The 21,504-nt window shown below is 37.7% G+C and overlaps 2 protein-coding genes across 2 annotated transcripts; both read left to right on the top strand.

Moving 5' to 3' along the window:
- Positions 1 to 4,646: 4,646 nt before the first annotated feature.
- Positions 4,647 to 13,480, top strand: LOC110800660 (uncharacterized). The gene is made up of 11 exons (XM_022005970.2): positions 4,647 to 4,986; positions 5,075 to 5,122; positions 5,205 to 5,375; positions 5,457 to 5,523; positions 6,558 to 6,622; positions 11,486 to 11,564; positions 11,921 to 12,039; positions 12,126 to 12,205; positions 12,473 to 12,542; positions 12,857 to 12,934; positions 13,049 to 13,480. Exons 1-11 carry the CDS (start codon positions 4,735 to 4,737, stop codon positions 13,112 to 13,114), a joined length of 1,095 nt encoding a protein of 364 aa, XP_021861662.2. The 5' UTR covers positions 4,647 to 4,734; the 3' UTR covers positions 13,115 to 13,480.
- Positions 13,481 to 14,550: 1,070 nt separating this feature from the next.
- Positions 14,551 to 15,770, top strand: LOC110800651 (E3 ubiquitin-protein ligase AIP2). The gene has a single exon (XM_022005962.2). It carries the CDS (start codon positions 14,706 to 14,708, stop codon positions 15,681 to 15,683), a length of 978 nt encoding a protein of 325 aa, XP_021861654.1. The 5' UTR covers positions 14,551 to 14,705; the 3' UTR covers positions 15,684 to 15,770.
- The last annotated feature ends 5,734 nt before the right edge of the window (positions 15,771 to 21,504 follow it).

Genomic DNA, 21,504 nt, shown 5'->3' with positions numbered 1-21,504 from the left:
GCGACTTCGATTTTGCGTGCTTGCCTAATAACGTCCTTTACGCGTTGTGCAGCGTTTGTGGGATTCGTTACAGGCTATCCCGAGCGTCGCTTATTTTTGTGGAGATCGTTCGGGTTTGCGGAACACGTATTTCGGTATAACTCTTTGGCAAATTGGTTTATGAATGTTTGGGCAATTTTTAAGGTCGTTGGTTTTTCTAGGATAGTTTGTCACACACAATCATATATTTCGCTACACATAACTAACATTCCATCATGAGGCAATAATAATATGTCATGTAGTTTATGATAGGCTTCTATGGGTAGTTTTTTGCGCCTGGCTTGGTACCGCTTCTATCGCAGATCCACCACATGCCCCGGTCGGGGTAGTGCTTTCAACAGACGAATTTCGTCCCAGAAGGCCAACCCGCAAGTGCAAGCCAAGGGGGCATGCAGGCGAGAGGGACCTAGTGGGCGAGCGATTGGGTTTGGGACGGGTGTACTACTAGCGAAGGTGCTGAGTGGACAACATTCGAAGCGTATGCACCCCCCGGTTGGCGATGGGTATCCTTAGTCCCAACTCCCGAGATGAAACATCAAGGGAGCCAAGATTCGTTATGCGGTTCTGCCCGTTCACATTAATATGCTGATTTTCAGGTCGTCCCAACTTGATGGGGAAATAAACGCGGGGTAGGATCGTTTCACCCTTCGGCTATTTTGATTACCTACAAGCACGAGTATTTCCTTCACTATCCCCAGTGGAGTCGCCACTGTGAGGGGGTCGAAAAAGCACGAGGCTAATGCGTGACCTCGTCCCTCGTGGGTGTGACGCTTCTTTTTGTCAAATCAAGTGTAATTGGATTTCCTGTGAGTTTACACACAATTGACTAGTAATATAGGAGTCGCCATTTAGTTTTTAACGACAATGAGAAAAACTGACAAAACCCGGTTATCGTGACATAAAGGGAGTGCAATTATGTTTGACCACGACGGCCGTAGGTTCCCTTGTGATCCCTGGTGGTGGGGATCGCTCAACGTACACCCGCAGGGTAGAGATTGAGGGTTCGGGGGACTGTAACTACCGAGAGGAGTACTCGCTCTTCGATAACTCCAGAGGCAGGATATCCTTACTAGCTCAGCACAAACAATTGAAGGGACATGCGTTAACTATTAAACTAATCTGAGTCGATTTTAACAATATGCAACATATAATACTAGATCGAGCACGATTATCTGATTTAGATTGTTTTAAGGGACCTAGCATGATAATCCAATTTCCCAAAAATATCATATTTATTAGGCGTGATCGAATAATCAGATTTAGTTAGTTTAACAGTTCATAAAAGGGCGAGGAAAGCAATTAAATCATAGAAAAGGGACACATTACGACGCACCCTTGAGAGGTATGTCACGGTTCTCAGAAAACTAACCACTTTGACTTTGCTATTTCTCCTTTTATTTAACGAATCTCAAATTATGGGACAGGATACGTTCTGTTCGATTTATGGATCGATTGCGATAGAACGCGTGATCAGTTTTGCAGCGTGAGGCTTAGGCTTAGGGGTTTATAGTCAATACTCAGAATAATAATTGTGTGTTGTTGTCCTTTTCACGTCGAACTTAAGGCATTTTTATAGAAAAGAGTTCGTGGAAAGATAGAATTGTAGAACTCTAATCCACGAGGAATTAGGAAAGAATACGTCCCAGGTAATTTCAGCACCTAGGGCTGGGCGCCGAAGATTTCGGCGCCTAGAGCCAGGCGTTGAAAATAGGGTCTGGGCCGTTTCTTTGTCAGATTCGGATTCTTAGAATCCGGAGTGTATGAGACTTTAATCGAGTCTTTTAGTGCGTATTAATTTTATGATGGAATGCATCCGGGCCCGTTACGAACTCTAGGCTCGTTAGGATTTTAATTAATACGTAACTCTTATTTTCGAATCGTATTAGGAATAGGATTCTCTCGCAATTTCTATCTCATTTAGGATTTATGTTGGAGTGCAACACCTAATTCTGACAGGTTTCTATCTTTTATGACTTGCCACTTTTAGCAACTACCCATTACGGCAGTTACTATTTTTAGCAGGTTTCCATAAACAGCAGGTTTTTATAAATAGCAGGTTTCGGGTGAAATGAAAAGGGGAATTGAGATTCGTTATTTTATAGGAGATGCGTTGTCAAGTGAAGATTTACGTTTTCATCATCGAACCTTCCCTTTCGGGAATGGGGACAAAAGTAGGTGTCTACAATAACAAAATAGTTAAGGTATAAAGACAAATAGTTAAATTTATGAGTCGAATAGTTATTATTTTCGAACAAACTTATTAATAACTAAAACTCATAAAATCTTAACTAATTGATCTCATTGCTTAACTAATCAGTTTCATTGTTTAACTAATTTGTTCAGTGCTTAACTAATAGATTCGGTTGCATAACTAACTGGTTTCGTTGCTTAACTAATTGAATTTCAAACTTAACTAATTGATTTCAGCGGTTTACTAATCAGTTAAAGTGCATGCATAAAAGTGGTCTAACCGTTAGACCGTCTTTCCTAAAAGTTTGTATATATTATTATTATTATTATTATTATTATTATTGTTATTTATTATTTATTTATTTTAACGGATTTTTCATGAAATACCCTCGAGTTTTAGCATAATTCACCAAACGCCCCTCAAGTTTCAGAAATACATAAAATACCCCTCACAAATGACTTAATACCCCCAAATACCCCTAATGACGTCATCATCCTCATAATCAACCAATTATGATCTAATTACCCACCTAATCCCTAATTAACCCCCACAATCAACCACCCATTAATTCACCTAATTAAACCACCCACTAACCCACCCACTAACCCACCCATTTCTTTTTATTTTCTCTCTCCGCTTCCTTCTTCCATTAACCCACCACCCACCTCAAGTATCATGGCAACCATCTTCACCTCCAACTCCAACTCCACCTCCACCCTTGTTGACGCCCACCAAAGAAACACACCTCCACCCTTGTCGACGCCCACCAATGCCTCCCCTCCCTCTGCTTCCTTCCACTTCTTCACAATCTCTCCTACTCCATTACCACCACCTCTCCCTTTGCGATCTCTCTGTCAACTTTTCAGAAAAGCCCGAGTGTCCGATGACTCTGATATGGTGCACAATTCTTCAATCTCACCTATCAATCAAATTCAATCCTCCAATCTCATCAAAAGTTATGAACTATCACAACACTTAATTAACCTTCAATTTTCCCAATTTTACAAAAAACTTCACATCCTCAAAACCATCGGTAAAGAGGAGCTCGATCTTGACTCATTTCTTAGGTGACGCCTCCGTAGAATATATATACGAAATCCGCCAATTTTCAGCGGCGGAGTTAGTAGAAATCCCGGGCTGCGAGAGTGGAGGCAGGGGAAGGGGGAGAGCGAAGAAAAGTGAAGGAGGGCGGCGAGCGGTTCTGGGCGATGGTGGCGCGAAAGAGAGGAGGGCAGAAGCGAGGAAGGAGGAAAGTAGATGGAGAGGAGGGAGAATGAGGCTGCGAGAGTGGAGGGAGGGGAAGGGGAGAGCGAAGAAAAGAGAAGGAGGGCGGTGAGTAGAAGGAGAAGGAAGGAGGAGAGAGGGCGGCGAGGTGGCGACAGAGGATGTGGCGTTGGCCAGCGAGGGTGTGGCGGTGGACGACGGAGGAAAGGTCAGGGAATAAAGTAAGGGGAGAGGGGAAAAATAAAATTAAAAAGGAAAAAAATGGGTTAATGAGTGAATTAGGGTTGATGACGCCATTGAGGGATATTATAGGTGTTAAGTCATTTGTGAGGGGTATTTTATGTATTTCTGAAACTTGATGGGCATTTGGTGAATTAAGGTAAAAATCGGGGTTATCTCATGAAAAATCCGTTTTTTCATGAGAAAGAGGGCAGCGAGCAGAGGGAGAGGAAGGAGGAGAGAGGGCTGCGAGGTGGCGAAAGAGGATGTGACGGTGGACGACGAGGGTGTGGCGGTGGATGGCAGAGGAAAGGTCAGGGAAGAAGGTATGGGGAGAGGGGAAAGAAAAACTAAAATTAAAAAGGAAAAAAAATGGGTTAATGGGTGAATTAGGGTTGATGACACCATGGAGGGATATTAGGGGTATTAAGTCATTTGTGAGGGGTATTTTATGTATTTCTGAAACTTGATGGACATTTGGTGAATTATACTAAAAAAATCGGGGGTATCTCATGGAAAATCCATTTTTTAATAATAATAATAGGTTTGATCAGTTCAAATAAGTTTTAATAAGTTCCAATAAATTCAGAAGTTCAGGATAAGTTGAATACTCCGTAAGACGCATCCTTAATCGTCCGCGATTGAGAATTTTATGAAAATGATCGTATTTAGGGAATTTTGACATCTTCTAACATTTTACTCGGCAATCGAATATGATGAATTTGAATATATTGTTTTATTATCTATTTTTTCCCTTTTATAAGTCCAACATCGTGTCAATATATCGTTTTAATTTTAAACTAATCGAAGGTAACTAGAATCGATTTGAATGATTCATTACACGAATATAACTCGATCCAAACCTTAAACCTCTGAATAGCCCAGTTTGAATTTGTAAACTTATGTACCAACCCAACCCAACCCAACCCAACCCAATGACCCATAATCTTAAACAAGACAATATTCCGGTGTAGTAGTTTCTCAGTTTCCAGAACCCAAAACCCCTGCTCAACTGCAATTCCCAAAACCCCTGCGCAACCAACGTTTCTACCCTTGCGAAAATGGGGAAGAAGAAGAGCAAACTCCAAGTTGAAGCCGAAGGTGAAGCTGAACAGCACCAAAAACAACAAGAAGAATCACCATTGAAGAGTACCACCGAGCTCATCAATGGCGACATTGATTCTTCCGAAGCAAAGAGGAAGAAGAAGAAAAGGAAGAAAGAGCAGCAAAAATCCAAAACCATCCCGACAGTCAGCATCGCCATTCCTAGTACAATCATCGGAAACGCTCAGTCTCATGAACTCGCCACTCGCGTACTCATTTCTCTAATTCTTTCTTTCTCATTACCATTCTTCAATTTCTCACTGTAATTTTTCTCTAATTTTTGTGTGTACTTTTCAGCTAGCTGGACAGATTGCTCGAGCGGCGACGATTTACCGAATCCACGAGGTCTTGATTTTCATGTATTTTTTAGCTAATTTAAGAGTTAATCGGGAATTTTCAGCTGGTTAATTAGGTTTTTGATGAATAGGTTGTGGTATTTGATAATAATGGGAGTTCAATGGATGATCCTACTACTGTGGGAACGGCGGAAGGGGATAAAAGTAATGCCGCGTTTTTTATTAGAATCTTACGCTACCTTGAAACACCTCAATATCTACGAAAGACTCTTTTTTCGAGACATAGTTGCTTAAGATTTGTGGTAAGAATGTTTCTGTTGATTAGAATTGCATAGTTTGATGTTGAAGTAGCACGGTTTAACTGATAAATTGGCTTTGGTTAGGGTTTGTTACCGCCACTTGACGCGCCTCATCATCTTCGCAAGCACGAATGGGCTTCGTATAGAGAAGGTAGGGGTTTATTAATGTATCAACGCTGCATTTTGATGTATTGTTGTAATTTAGCAATTGATTATTGAGCTATTTCTTTATATGAATGTCTAGGTTGTTCTGTTTTGAGAATAGCTCGTCGCTAACTTGTTAGAAAAATCGATGTCAGTAAACTCGTAATTTTCTGAACGTGCTTTGTTTTTTATATGTATCTTGAATGCTCTATGAATGGTTTGCATAGGTCGCGTCTTTTACACAAGGTCATTAGTAGCTGGAGATGGGCCTTCAGTCTTTGCCATACTTGCAATGTGTATCTGAGGAGGGAATGAATTAGTTAGTAGGGTGATAACCGGAAACAAAGCCATTTTCATTTGGGAGTCTAACCAAGACAACCATCCTTATATAGGTTGCACTGGGTAGTAAAAGGGGATTTAATTCCCATTTATTTTGTTTTCTGGGGTCATGGAGAGAGGTGGTAATAAGCTAACTATGAGAGAAGAAAATATAGTTGTTAGGATTCATGAAGCTGCACACTTAAGAAAGTATTTCTAAACCTTTGCATAGATGTCCCTAGTAGAGGTTACATACTTCATGACCTTTAGCTACGATTTATAGATCTAAACAACATGAACTGGTAAGATCATGTTTTAAGTATGTGTATGCCCCTTAGAGCTATCTCTTATGTGAACATGAGTGCGGGTGGGTTGTATCAGCAATGCCGGCGGGTTTGTACGTCTACATGTGCGTGTTTTTACTCCCCCTATCCCAATTTAATTGCTACAATTTGACTTTCACGCTTCTCTATGTACACTTTTTATATCAACAAAAGTTATGAAAGGTTGATATTTTGAATATATACATTGGAACAAATCCAACAACATCTTACATACTAACCTTTTCTTTATATACATATTATCAATTAAAATTATGGTCAAGGCTAGTATATGAAGCGTAAAAGTCAAATTTAGCAATTATATTAGAATGAAGGGAGTATATTTTATAAATTTATGAATCTTGATATATAATTCTATTTTATCTCTTGGTAATTGTAACAGGTGTGACTTTGGAAGAAAAGGCTCCCAACTCTGTTGGAACAATGGTGGATGTGGGTCTTGACGAGGTATGCTATATTTTCGCTTTAGTTAAAGATGGAACAGGATTTTTATTTTTTACTGCTATTCATGGGATATCTTTTTTTTGGTCAATAATCCATGCTTTTTCTTCAGGCTTCATAATTCTTTCAATTGTGTTTGTTGGATTTTATTCATTGTTCTGTTGTTCCCTAGTACTTAGGTTCTTTCAGTACCGTTATATTGTACTTATTGCTCACTTGAAGTTGTTTGTTACCCAGTACAGCCGACACTCTTAGCAGTTATTGATCTTTGTGAAGATCTTCATAGAGAAACATGATGGTTCACCTTCCCCTACCTACTCCTTAAGAGTCACTTGTAAGCCATTACTGAGAGAGTACTAGGCATTTCCTCTTTGAAAGAGTTTTGTGATGATTATACTTGAAAGAGTGTCTTAAGATATTTATGGGGTAATAAGGTGTTGAAGATGATTACCTTTAGGGTGCCTTGTGGACCTTAGTTGAAGAAGTGCACCCTGGTTGCCTGTTTTGTTACTGCCCTTTTTAATCTTTCACATGTGAAAAGAGGAATTTCAGTGTTCTTTTGATAAAGATATGAATTTTCTATTGAATAGTTTCTTAATTTTTCCGCTTATTTAGTAACATGTTTCCCAGTCACTATTAGAGCATCTCCAATGGTTGTAGCTAGGGACTAGCTTGAAATTTATAAAAGTTTCAAGCTAATAGCTAGACCATTGGAGTGAAGATAATAAATTAGCTTGGCCAAGCAAATTAGCTTAAACTAGCTACCAAATTTGCCAAATAAATAATTGACAAGTGGAACAAGTAGGACCAATTTAAATCACAAGCTATTTGCTAGCCATTGGAGCATAAATTAGCTAGACAATAAAATAGCTTGAAATATTATGTGGCATAACAAGCTAATTGTCAAACTAGCTTACCATTAGAGATGCTCTCACTACAAGAAATATTGATTTTTGCGACTGCTTAGTGTAGTCGCAAAAAAGGGTAAAACGGTCGCAATTATGGGTTTGCGACAGAACAACAGTCGCAGGCTGTCCGTAGCTGAAACCCTTGTCGCAAAAAAATTATTGCGACTAAAATGGCAGTAGCAATTTGTTTGCGACCGATTTTAACGACTACATTACGACTATGGATCTGCGACCCAAGATCAAATTTTTGCTACTAAAAGGCAGTCGCAATTCTTCAAACAAAAAAAAAAAAAAAAAAATTAACAACTAAAATTAGTTGCTAATTTCATTTTCGAGAAGATTTCCATATCAAAATAAATACAATAACTCAAATTATGAAAAATTAAAGAAGAATACTATTCTGTATTATTCATCCCATTACATATATACACAAAAAATTTAGAAGTGATTACAGATCTAGTTATCTAAATAAAAAAGATCGAAGAACATAATTTACGACCAAAAATAGATATTAAAATTAGAATTTACAAAATTAGAATCGACTTACTCAAGAACTAACCAATTTATACAAAAAAAAAAACCAATGCTTAAATTAAACTAGATCTGATTACTTGTATCCACAAATTCAAGGAGAAGATCTGATTACTTGTATCTGAAAAACGGATCATCTCTTGCTGGACTTGCAATCTTCATTATTGGAGATCTAGATTGTGGTGTACGCCGCTAAGAAGAAGAGAGAAGATCAAGAATCAACTTATTTACCGCATTAGTTTCCTGTACTTTTGTAGAACTTGCACTTCATTACTGGAGATTTGCAAAGCTTGTGGGGTTAATCCCAAAATCATTGGAAAATAATCGGATATAATATGTTAAGAGTTTAAATTTGGTGTTTTTGCTCTATTATTGAGGGGGAAAATGAGATAGACCCCCTCATAAAAATTACTGAGAGAAGAAGTATGAAGGGGATGACGGCTGGGATGATGGAAGTGGGGATAGGGTTTTGCTCAAATACTTAGGTTTTGTCGTTTGGGTAGTGGGGTATAACTAGGGGTGGGTTTCTTGTTTTATGAAATTTTAATTAAAACAAATTCTAAAAAGTGGTAGTGGGCTCTTAATGACAAGTCACGACAAAATTGAAGTTGTCGCAAAACTTTATTATAAACCAAATTATAAATTTTAAGGCTTAGCAACTGCACATGCGTCGCAGATATTATATTCCGTCGCAAATCAGCGACTAAGCTGCGACCGTTGATTTTTGCAGTCGCAAAAAATAATTTGCGACTGATTTGTTGGTAGTCGCAAAGAAACAGTCGCTAAATCGTGTTTTTCTTGTAGTGTCTTAGTCTATTACTTTTATCCTTTTAGCTAAAAAACTACGCCTTGCTTCGCCAAGGCTTCGCCAAGGCTTCGCCTCTCTTTTGAAGCCTAGGAGCTAGGTTGCCTATTGCTCCAAACCTTCATAGTGTCAATTGAATCTGTAAACTTGAATGTCGGTTTACCATCATTCATTTTAAAACAATTATAATGCCAATCTAAATACAGAAGTTCTTACAACTATAGAGTTATGGTACTAAAGATGCATGCTTTATCATCTTACATGCATCTTTAGGCTTTAGATCTTATAAGTCATTTCAAAGGTTTACAGGATCAGCTGAGGAGTCCTTGTGAAAGTTGTTAGTTTTACTTCATTTTGAGTCAAATGTGATCACTGTTATTCATAATAAGATTGTATGAAGCAGGACATAAGGTAGAAATGACGAAGCATATTGCAATAAAGATGCCAAAGCTGTTGGCTGTCTTGAATTAGCTTCTGGAAGTGAAAAGTATTCAAGTTGTGGGTGTGTTTAACTATTTATCTTCCATGAGAATTAGGTTTTTATACAAATCCCTTTGATTTGCAAGTGAGCTGCATGTTGGATTGGGTAGTCCAATGGGTGTAGGGTTTGGGTCATGTTAACAGGGTTCTTAATGGGTAGGAATCTTATTGGACAGGGCCAATATAGGGCCAACTTATAACACGATAATTTTGAAAACTAAAATAGTTATGATATAAAAAATCATATGGATATGACCCGAGACCCGCCCATTATCAACCCGCTAAAAGTGATCCTTTCATTACCCGACGCGCTTTTGACGTGCACCGACCCTTACCTGACCCGCTCAATAACCAGGTTTAGCTCAAATGCCTCTTGCTTTTATTTATCAATCAAGAAACTGTCACTGGATTGAGTCCCATTAAAAAAAAGTAAGGGCACTGAGTTTTTTTTTTCTTTCCAATAACACAGGCATGATGAGGACTGTTTATTGCAGCATTTATAAAGTTATAATTCAAGGATTAATGTAAACAATTCCTTCCTTGAATCCCTGAGAAACTCATCCCACAACTTAGCTTCCCGTAATTTTAATGAGCTTGAGCTCCAATTAATAAAAATTTGAACTTGAGCTAACTAATGTTTTCCGGAAGAGAATCAATACCAAAGGTAATGGTGCCCTCTACTATCTGCCATCTGGTCGACGTTGGTACCGGTCTCATGCTGCACAGGGTAGGGACTCCCCCCATCCCCATTCCCATCCATTCATAGGCACGGTAGGTAGGATACCATCTGTGTCACAAAACAACGTATTGTTGGTAAAGAGGTCTACACTGTGCTGAGGCCTTGAACCACCACAAATCTCCTCTGTATCAGTTCAAAATTTTTAATACTTCCTCCGTTCCTAAATAGTTGCACCGTTTTGACTTTCACGTTTGCCAACGCATAAGTTTGACCATCAATAATTATAATTATGTATTAGTAAAAATTATAAAAAGTTGATATATTTAAAATGTATATTAAGACAAACCCAATAATACTTTGTATAATAATTTTTAATTTTATTTATTAGTAGAAAATTGAGGTCAAAGCAAGATAAGTGAATAGTGTCAAAAGTCAAAATGGTGCAACTATTTAGGAACGGAGGAAGTATGTTAGAAGCACCACTTATTTATTTCCTTTTGAGATTTATTATTTCTTTTGAACAAGATATACTTCTATTCGAAATTTGTGCTATGGTCATATGGTGTCGTAGTATACATCCACATGTCATGACACATGTTTGCAATATGCTTCTATCATAAAGATCAAAGACTTCCTTATTGGCTTAGTCAGAATTTTATTAACTCGTATATTGCTTACACATAGGTTGACACCTAGATTTTGCAAAACCAGCCAGTTTTATGATTCGTTCCTTGCAGACCGTTTAGCATCTAAAGTGCATGAGAAGGAATGAACAGTTTACTGAAGCGTAGATGAGGTCTTGGGAATTGGAATTATTTCTCTAGAATTTGGCTAGGGGTTGAGGAGGAAACAAAAGTAAGCTTGTTCTTTTTTTTATGTTATGTGATTCAGGTGTTCGGATGTTCCCTCATATTAGGTTTTTCTTGTGTCTAAGTTTCACCATCTCACTTCCGCCATCTCACTTCCAGTTTGAATGCAAATGGGATTGAATGTGGTGGACAGGAGCAATTTAGTTTAGGTGAATTAGGTCTGATACTTGGGGTCTACAAATAGGTATTGATCATGTTTCGCGAAACATTGCCTTAGTTTCAAAGTTCTTACAAGATGCATGATGCTATTTGCATAAGCTTTGGGGTGTGCTTTTCAGTTAATTTTGGATGCCCCTGCTTGAGAATTGAGATTGCATTTGGAGTCAGGTGCATTAGGAAGATCTTGAATTCTAGACACATACGCTAAAAAAACAGGAGTTACCCTGGGTTTACTGGAAACTACTGATTTACTAATATAAGGTTGCATTCATTTTGACCTCTAGAATCCCGTTCCTTTGATATGTGGTTTCTGGTTTTGAAGATATAAGATATAAAATAATCTCTAAAGAACAATCTTGTCAGAACATTTTAAAATGAGCAATAAGATCTCATTTTCAAAGTGCTTGCCTTTAAAATAAATCTTTGTTTTTGATGCAGAATGTTGTTATTGATAAAGTGCTTGGACCAGGAATAAGGGTCACCGTAGCCATGGGGACTGACCGTAATTTAAGTACTGGTAAGCTCGATCATTATTTCGTCTTCATTGTATTAGTACCTCTGTATCTATTTATATTTTGTTATTTTATCTTCGTATGTGAATCTGCAATAGCTTTTGGTCAACATGCAGTCTGAATATACATTGGGCATCTTTGAATTAGATATATTCCTTACAGAATATTTAGGACATCATCAAGGGGATAATTGCCAGTCTGCTCGTGTAATTTGTTGCTGATTGACAATGTACATGTGATCTGAGAGTAGGTTCTTGGTCACAGCAGGAAGTAGACTGATCCGCGTATTGCACCCTTGATCCTGTTTGCAGACTTGTCTATGTATTTCTTCTAAGATTATGATGCCATGTGGTCTTTGAAGGGACATTACACCAGGTTGTTCAATCTACTACTCCCAGGGAAGAAGAGGGCATGTACTGGGGATATAAAGTGAGATATGCTCCAAATTTGAGCTCTGTTATTGACAACTGTTCATTTGAGGTACTCTAGTGATTATGTTTCTTCCAAGAGTTGTTGAAGCTTATTGGTTCTTTTGTTCCATCGTAATTGAATGCATATTTTTGTAGGGTGGTTATGACTATGTGATTGGAACTTCGGAGCATGGCAAAGTTGTCAAATCATCTGAGCTTTGTATACCTGCTTTTAGGTGCGTTTCTGGCTCAATCAGAAACAGAATCGATGGGCTATATCATCTTTTATTTGGTGACCATACAATTGGTTTCTTGCTGAGTTCCTATCGTGCAATGTGAAACAGACTGCTTTTAGTTTACATGATGACATCTTTGTTTAATTGGTATTTACTAGGGGGCCTATTTTTCTTCTCCATTCAGCATGTTGACTGCCTCAATGAATATTTAACTGGGTTCCTTGTTTTCTACCATCTTACCTATTATTTTGTCTGATTCACATTTAGGCACCTTCTGATTACATTTGGTGGCCTTGCTGGTTTGGAAGAGTGCATTGACAAGGACACTAAATTAAAGGTGAGGTCTACATGATAATTACTTGTGTATTGGGATATACTTCTTTCATCGATCAGCTTGGTTTGACGATTCCTATTTGATTGCAAGCATTAAGATTAGATTATGGGTTTCCATTTTATATTGAAAAAAAGGATTAAAGTATGGACCTGTGACTGGAAATGAGACGAAAGTGTTAATATTTATATTGAAAAAAAAAAGATTGAAGTATGGACCTGTGACTGGAAATGAGACGAAAGTGTTAATGTTTCTTTTCACTGAGCTTTGCGCATTTGCAATAGTTTCTTATGATATTTAGTGTATTACCATTTCACCAGGGAAAAGATGCAAAAGAGGTCTTCCATTCATATCTGAATTTATGCCCCCATCAAGGGAGCCGTACTATTAGATCAGAGGTAATTTATAAATATTCATTGCTTTATTTTCTTATTACTGAACGGGAAAAGAGTGACAGCAATATCATTGTAGTTATTCTGTTTGATTATAAAACTGTGCCTTTTGGAAAACAGGAAGCAGTGTTCATAGCACTTCAATATTTTCAAGAACCAATTGACCGGTCATTGCAGATAGGCTAAGGTCTCTGATGATCTTTGTATTGAACTTGGCTTGTTTCCTTTTTGTTGAAGAGAAGCTAGAAGAACCAGACCGAAACACTTACACAGCCCAAAGGGAAGCTTCTTTGCATGAAGGAAAACGGTTTGGTGTACAACCGATGTTTGTATATGAATCAAAATCAGGGTTCTTGTTATTTCCTAAAAATTGAGCAAATTTTGAGACGAACACTTGTAGTGACATAATGTACCCGGAACACTGCTACTTGGTTTCTTGTTATTTCCTAAAGTTTGTAGTTTTAGGAAATATGAATCAAAATCTGTTACTTGGATGTTTGATTGAGAGAACACTAAAGAAGATATTGTAAGGCAATGATGTTAATTTGACTATCTTCATCTTAAGTTTGGATAATCCTAAGAAAGTTTGGGCCATGGTAAGAACTATGAGTTACAGTGCATTGTAAAAATATGTGTTTCATTTTGTAACTTTCAGATTCCAATAGTGTACCACGATGGTTGTTCTTAAAATTAGCAGTGTCTATTGCCTCGAGTTGTTCAAGCTGGGCAACTGCCAACTGCTTAATTTTCCTTTGGGTACCCAATATACTTATGCACAACAGCACAAGTATGTTTCTTCCTAATCTGCCCACTCTATAATGAGTAAACCCTGGGTTTTGTTTAGATTAGTCAGCCAATTAGCCACATTTGTAGGAAACTAAACACCATTTTATTCCGTTGCTAATTGCTATGTAAGTGATCACCGGCAACATATTGGCATAATTAGCGATATATACAATTGTATATGTGACCTAACTTAATCATTGACATGAATTAAGATTTAACTAAATTAACATGAATTTGGTCACTAAAAATGCTACTTAACATAATAAACTCGACGACTAAAAGTTAACGATATCGATTAATCATCAACGCCTCCTTAGTAGTCCCGTTAAACAGGTCGGTCGGACAGGGTTATAAAAAAATACTTTAGGGTTCAGGTTAATTTAGGTCGGTCACTTTCGGGTTAGGGTCGAAATGCTTGTTCAAGACTCAAAATTTTCGGGTTCGGGTTGACCTAACGGATTGAGAGATTTTCAAACGCGTATTATATTTTCATTAATTTGTGTAATAAATATAAAAAATATTATTTAGTCATACTCAACAATAATAAAATGACGTATAATTCAAATCAAAATCATATTGTACCAAACAATAGTAAGAACAACGTGTTCATTGTGATTAAAATTTCTTACAATTTATTTATTACTATAAATATAACTATTTTAAATCAGTCGGGTCGAAAAGGAGTTCGGTAAATTTTAACCCATTAATTTTCAGATTGTTCCGGTAGGTATAAAATTGGTTACTGGAGTCATAAAATCTTGTTCAAAACCTTCAAATTCAAATGAGGTCGATTTTTAACAGATCTGCTCCTTAGCCATTAAGATAAAGGGACACCTCCTTTTGTGTGTCCCCTTGCCCAAGAAATTACATTATTATAAAAAGTTCCCCCGCCCGTCTCAACTTATTCAATCTCCCCTTCTTTCCTTCTTTGACGTCTCAGATTCCCAAATTTTAGGGTTCGTCCTCAATTTTCAATCAATTTTAATTAATCATGACTGCGAAATCAGATGAAGAACTAACCAATCAATTACATCAACTCCGAACCCAATTAAACAAAAAGCAGACGTTTGAATCAGCCGTCTCTTCAATCAAATCCCTCCTCCTCGAATCCTACTCCGCCGCCTCGCTGCCCACCCAAAAGGTATTCTATGACGTCATCAGCCGTGTCGCCACCGTCCTCCGCACCCGTTACACCTTTCCAGCTTACCTACTCGCCGGCGCCGAAGTACTCGAAATCGCCGACCGCCTCGCCGTCAACGCTGCCGAGAAAACCCACCTGAAATCCTGCATCGCCAACATCCGCCAAACCCTAAATGAACAAGTTGGTGATAGTAATGGAGGAGAAGAGAGAATTTTGCCAAGCTCGCAACGTAGCGGTGGGTACCTGTTTGAAGGTCATCTAACGGTTGATCGAGAACCTCCTCAACCCAATTGGCTTATCCAGCAAAATCTACTAACCGCCCTCGCTTCGCAATCGCGAAATGACAGTACGAACAACGACGGTAGTGATGAAGTTGTGGGGGGTTTGATGAGGGGGTTAGTGGAGAGTTTGGATATGTCAATGCTAGAAAATCTAGACGATCTTCTCCCTCTAATGGAAGGTGCGGGAGGGAACAGTCGTGCTGCACCGCCTGCGAGTAAGGCAGTTGTGGAGAAATTACCAGTGATTAAACTCGAAAGCGAGGCGATCGCAAAAGAAAAGCTTGGAGAAGAGGGTGCAGAGTGTTGTATATGTAAAGAAAAATTAGGAGTTGGAGATGAGATGCAAGAAATGCCGTGTAAACATTTGTTTCATCCACCGTGTTTGAAGCCGTGGTTGGATGAGCATAATTCGTGCCCGATTTGCAGGCACGAGTTGCCAACTGATGATCATAAATATGAGAGTTGGAAGGAGAGAGAAAAGGAGCTCGAGGAGGAGAGACGTGGTGCTGCTAATGCTGTTCGTGGTGGCGAGTTTATGTATATTTAGACCTTATTCATTTATGAATTATCATTGTTGTTACATTCTATCAATTCATTCTGTTTTTTACTTTATATAATCTTACTCTATTTTAAATCTCCCTCTTTGGTTTGATTTTTATGTTTGCAATCGATCATATGTCTGATCGTGTATCCCGTAACTCCGCAAGTGTAAGACGAAAATTCAAATGCATGTGTCGTAGTGTCGCACCACAAATTGGATCTTACACCCAATTTCACACCTGCAAAATTTTGAAAGACAGCCGTGGACATCAATTACCTTCACCCAAAAACAAGAGGAGAGGAAAAAAAATCAAAAAACCAGAGGAGAAAGAAAGGAAGACACGCAGAGAAGACAAACATGATCGAATTTGGGATCGAATTAGCAAAGGAATATCTAATTAGAAGCGTTATTCAATCAACGCAAATCATACAATTGCCAATTGAAGCTGATATTGGAGATTTGGAGATGCAACAATGGAGAATATTCTCAATATCTCTGCTCTCTCGGGGTTGTGGTAATCATATTAAGTAAAATGGGACAAATTGTGGGCATTAACCTTCCTATTTTTACTAAACTTTGGAGTCGCCACAATTTTCAACTATATTGAGGAAAACTGATAAAATTCGGTTATTGTGATACGCAAGTAAAGCCGAAGCACATGCGAACATATTTGACCACAACGGCCTTAGGTACCTTTGTGATCCCTGTTATGGAGATCGTTCAACGTACATCCGGCGAAGTAGAGATTGAGAGTTCGGGAGACGTTTACTAATACGGGGATTGCCCGGTATTAGTCCACGTGGCGGTCCTTATTAGTTCGATGCGACGACGAAAGGGACATGGGTTAGACTACATTACTAATGAGTTTATTTTTATGCACAAGTAATGAACTAACAACGTCAAAATAATGATTTAGATTGATTTAAGGAGCTTAACAGTAATCAGATTTGTCTAAAGATTACCTTATCATGCATAATCGATACAACATATTTATATGATTAGATTTATATGGTGATAAAAGCAATAAAAATGTAATTTCAGGTTACAATATACCCTAGGCTATACTACGGTTATCAGGAACACTAACCACTTGTCTTTACTAGATTTTCTTTTCTCCTTCGAAATTCCCGGTAACTGACTGACTGTTTTCGATTCCTGGTACGATTCCTCTAGAGTTTCCTCTTAGATTCTTCGGTTTAGGCTTATGAATAGACTATAACTTCAGCAGTAATTGCGACGGTTTTTAGTGTTTGGACGGACAGAGTTCTGCTTAACAAGAGTTAATACGGCAGAATGATCACAGATACGAGACGGGTTTAAAGCTTTGGTTAATACTCAAGATTAAAGGGTTATTTGGCTGGTATTTTATACCGATTTCCGGAGTCTATAAAGTTGTATTTTTAGTGTAATCGGTCGAAATAAGATAGACGTTTGAAGAGAATGAGTTTTTATGAAACTGAAATAGTTGCGCCAGTTATTTCCAGCACTGGCCTGGTTATCGTTGGAAATAACTAGCGCTTGTCAGGCTGCGCCAGATTTGCTGGTTGCTAAGTCAGTGACAACTCATTCTGAAATTTATCCGTGTCGTGATTGGTTGAGAACCAAACTGTAGCGCCTGTATTTAAATACACTGGTGTCTCGGCGCTGGAAATTAGCGGCCCGTGTATGTCACGCGATAGAAAATTCTAGCGCTGGTATTTTTCCACGGGTTTTTCCAGATCCTTCCGGTTAGTTCCGGATTCTATCTCTTTCACGGTTTTATCTCTTCGACGATATCGGTTGTAGTGCAACTCTTATCTTTTCAAGGATTAATTGTAGTGCAATGTAATCACTTTGAATATCTATCTTGTACGGTTACTATATCTGGTAGCTGTTAAGCATAACAGTTACTATAAATGGAAATTACTAAAAATGGAAATATAGGTTAGGGGATCATGTCAGTCAGTTATAGATCGTTCGTTGCGTACTTAGGAAAGTGTTGACAAACAGTGTTTGGTTTCATCATTGAACTCACCGCTTCGGGCCTAGGGGTCAAATGTAGGCGTCTACAGTTAGCCCCCACTTTGATTGAGTCTGATTAAGACGATGATCAAAGTATTGGTAGACGAAGTGCGTCTGGGAATTTAGTCTGGAATGGACCAAATTTAGGCGAGGGTCTCACGAGCCCCCGAGTGATAGCATTTGACTTAAGGGTCATCACTAGGAACGTCAACAGTTTCCTTCACGAGTCATTGAGAACTTGTTAACCTGAACTTATATTTCTCACCGAGTCATTGAAGATGTTCAGATGGTGAATGGAGTTTTTCGAAAACAAGAACTCAAATTGATTTTTAGTGATGCTGGTGACATTTTTAAAGAGGAATGTAATACACAACACTGTTTACCCTAAGGTCTTTGGGGCAATTCACAGCTAGGATAAGCTTAGTAAATTCTCTCAACCAGTTTTCAAGTACACTTCGTTCAATCTCCCCATGGTACGGTGGAGGCTTGCTTTGAGATATTTTCTTAAACATTTCCCCAGCCGGATCATGCACTGGGTTGGCTCTAGTTTGAGCTAGGTCTCGAACTACCTCAGCTAGTTGTCTAACCACTTCAGAAATTTCCTGGTTAGCCATATCCCTTCTCCTGAATAGAATAAAAGACTAACTTTAATATTGGTTGACACGACATCACTAAGGCACTAGTTCGACAATGAACCCACTCACAACAAGAACACAAATTAAACGCGTCCTAGGGGAAGTTGGCGCCAACTTTGGGCCTTCTTTCCCACTTATTCGAAGCATCTAATTTAGATGGTTGCTAAATTGACCACCTTGCACATAAAGTTTCGTTGAAGAAATAACAATTAATCCCTTTGCGATACCCACGAAACTTTTAATCGAGATTTGAACTCAAGAGATAACAAAAGGAATTCGATGCTTTTATTAATACTTCAATGAGAAAGTCTTACATCCATCAATAACATTGCTTTTATTTCTCCAAATCATAATTGAACCAATAACCATAAATAGTAGCTTTGCCACTTTATTAATCAACAAAATAAATAACTAAGGATTACAGTTCTTTAAAGACTAATGTCATCACGACGATCATCTCTTTCTTTGTATTGCTCTAGAGTAAAGTCTTGATCATTAGGATCATCCAAGTCTTCTTCGGGATCAAAATCTTCATCCATAGCCTCATCATCCTGTTGTGGCACACTATCAACCACATTGTCTTCTTCAAGTTCAGCCTCGGATCCACTAGATATTTCAATTGTTGGTTCGGAAACTACAGGGTTAGGATTCTCAATTTCAACCACATCATCATCATCCTCCTCAATATCATTAGCTTGCTCATCATGTCTCATGCCATCTTCACCATCACTTTCTTCTCCTCCATAGCCCATACCTAGACCCGCAGAGTATTTTCCATGCATCCTCATAACTATTTTCAGCAACCTCTAAGATAGTAGTGAGAACCTCAGTATCGTACTTCCATCTACCATCTCCAGTCCCATATTTGTACCAATTAGGGGTACCATCATTATAGTGCATGTCACTGAACTTATTCTTAAGGTCTATGTAAGGGTTCTTATGGGACAAACAATGAATAACTATACTAGCCATCATATCCTTATGCCTAAGATGTGGCATATTCTTGGTTGAAGCAAAATAGTTTCAAGAAAACACAATCTTCTGAACATACATATGAGGAGTCTAGTTATCCAGTTTCTCTAGGCATCCTGGACTTGAGAACTTAGAAGGTAGCATCTTAAATCCTGAAAAATTCACAACTAAAAAGTCTTACTAACGCGTTCCCAAAGAAATTTCAACCCAAAAGGATACAATAAATAGTTCGTGGAGCCAGAAAATTTCAAAGCACAAGTATATGCTCAACATGAATTATGATGCAAATAATCACACAAAGCAAGATAAAACATGATCAAACATATACATGGCAATTAATAAATCACATAATCACATAAAATGCATACTTAAACTAATATGCCCTTCTTAATCTACCCATTCCACACTTGGAAGTAATATTAATTTTCGAAATTAATTAAGAAATAACTCCTAACTTAGTTGATATTATTAAAATTAAAATCGAAAATTAATAAAAATTATCAATTAATTAAAGTAATTTAAATTCGGATATTTAATAAAAAAAATAAATCCGAAAAAAATTTAAAGAAATTCGAATAAAAATGAAAATATGATTCGGATTTAAATTCGAAATTTCGAATAAATAAATAAATAAATTCGGATAAAATAAATTAAATAAAATAATAATCCCAAACTTTTCAACTTATTTCAAACGACTCAAAATAATTGGTATTTTACCTTTAAAATATTGAGTACTCAAAATAATACGTTTTGACTTTAGGAAAATAATATTTAAAAATCCTAAAGTTCCCTAAATACCACTTTGTAGTATGGATTACTACAAAGAAGCATTAGTCTCCGATTACCACTTTGTAGTATTATTTACTACAAAGAAGGAATGAAACTAAGCTCTAGTATACCACTTTGTAACACCCTAATAATTCCTTGCTTTATAAAACTATTTTCCAACTTAAAATAAAGGAATTACTAAAGTATTACCGCCACCGTGATAACGGTTAAGGCTAGTACCAGAATTACGCAGCGGAATTTAATATTAACTAACTTTCAAACAAACATAAATAATAGTTGAGGCCTCCTACAAGTTGGAACCATAACGGCCCAAAACCAAAGTATTGAAAATCCGACAAACTCAAAACATGATTAAAGTATAATTTAAAACACGAAGGCAATACGAGATTAAAATATTAAAGTAGTTTCCAAAGCACAAAAGAATGTAACTCTCAACCATCCCAAGCTACATGATTTCGATCGTACTTTGTTCTACCAACCTGCTAAATCAAATCTACTCCCCAACAATGCAAGTGAAATGATGGATCATCATAGGGTCATTGAGGCGAAGGCCATGACCAAGAGACATAAATCACGTAGTCAGCAAAAGCTGAGTTCTTACAAGGCTAGAGTAAAAGAAAATTATAAACATGCATCACTCGCTAAAGTACTAATCCACATGCAAAAGCCATTTAATAAATAACAAACAATTCATGAATACAAGACTCGACTCTTGACTCACAATTTAATTAGAATAAGCTTCGAACGGGCCAAAAGAAGTTCCCATAAAAGGAAGGGTGTTGGGAACCCACCAAACACCATAATAAATAATATAATGAATATCGGACCATACCGAGTGTCGGGCCATACCGACGGAATTCCAACGCATAAATTAAATAAAACAACGTCTTGTATCTTTAGTAGGAGATCGAGTTTTCCGGCAAGTCTCCCCCCCCCCCCATTGTTCATACTCGAGGTATATACGTTCCAAGAGTTTTGAAGCTTGTTCTGGTTGCACTTTATGTTTATTAATATTTTATTAATAGCGAACTCGAGACTCAAACAAACATACATTTAATAAACGACAACCAAAACAATATCATTTTAATCCTTTAGGACTTGTGATCAATAAATCAAGACGTAGTGAAATTACTACCAAGTTCCTTCTCACAAAAGGTGAGATTCCACATCATGCCTGTTAACATGAGGGTTGTGCCCTAGCACGACAAATCCTAATTCATTTCATATAAAGTATTCCCAACTGAACCCTACATGTGCGGTGGCTTACGTGAGCGAACCCTTCACATGTGGTAAAATAAATAGTACAACGAGGTACGAATAATTGGCTCAAATGTATGCTAGACATCCCGTACAATAGCATAACAATAAATAATCCATCCCTTGCATGTGAAACAAATCATACATGCATAAATATTGAACAACATGATTGA

Source organism: Spinacia oleracea, chromosome 3 (assembly GCF_020520425.1).
Source record: "Spinacia oleracea cultivar Varoflay chromosome 3, BTI_SOV_V1, whole genome shotgun sequence".
Lineage (NCBI taxonomy): Eukaryota > Viridiplantae > Streptophyta > Magnoliopsida > Caryophyllales > Amaranthaceae > Spinacia > Spinacia oleracea.
The sequence above is the reverse complement of the archived record's forward strand: the minus strand, read 5'-3'. Positions and strand labels throughout refer to the sequence as shown.

Coding starts and splice junctions, on each gene's coding strand:
- LOC110800660 (XM_022005970.2), top strand. CDS start 4,735: ATGGGGAAGAAGAAGAGCAAACTCCAAGTTGAAGCCGAAGGTGAAGCT. Junction 12,040..12,125: donor TTGACAACTGTTCATTTGAG/GTACTCTAGTGA, acceptor ATATTTTTGTAG/GGTGGTTATGACTATGTGAT. Junction 12,935..13,048: donor GCCGTACTATTAGATCAGAG/GTAATTTATAAA, acceptor TTTGGAAAACAG/GAAGCAGTGTTCATAGCACT.
- LOC110800651 (XM_022005962.2), top strand. CDS start 14,706: ATGACTGCGAAATCAGATGAAGAACTAACCAATCAATTACATCAACTC.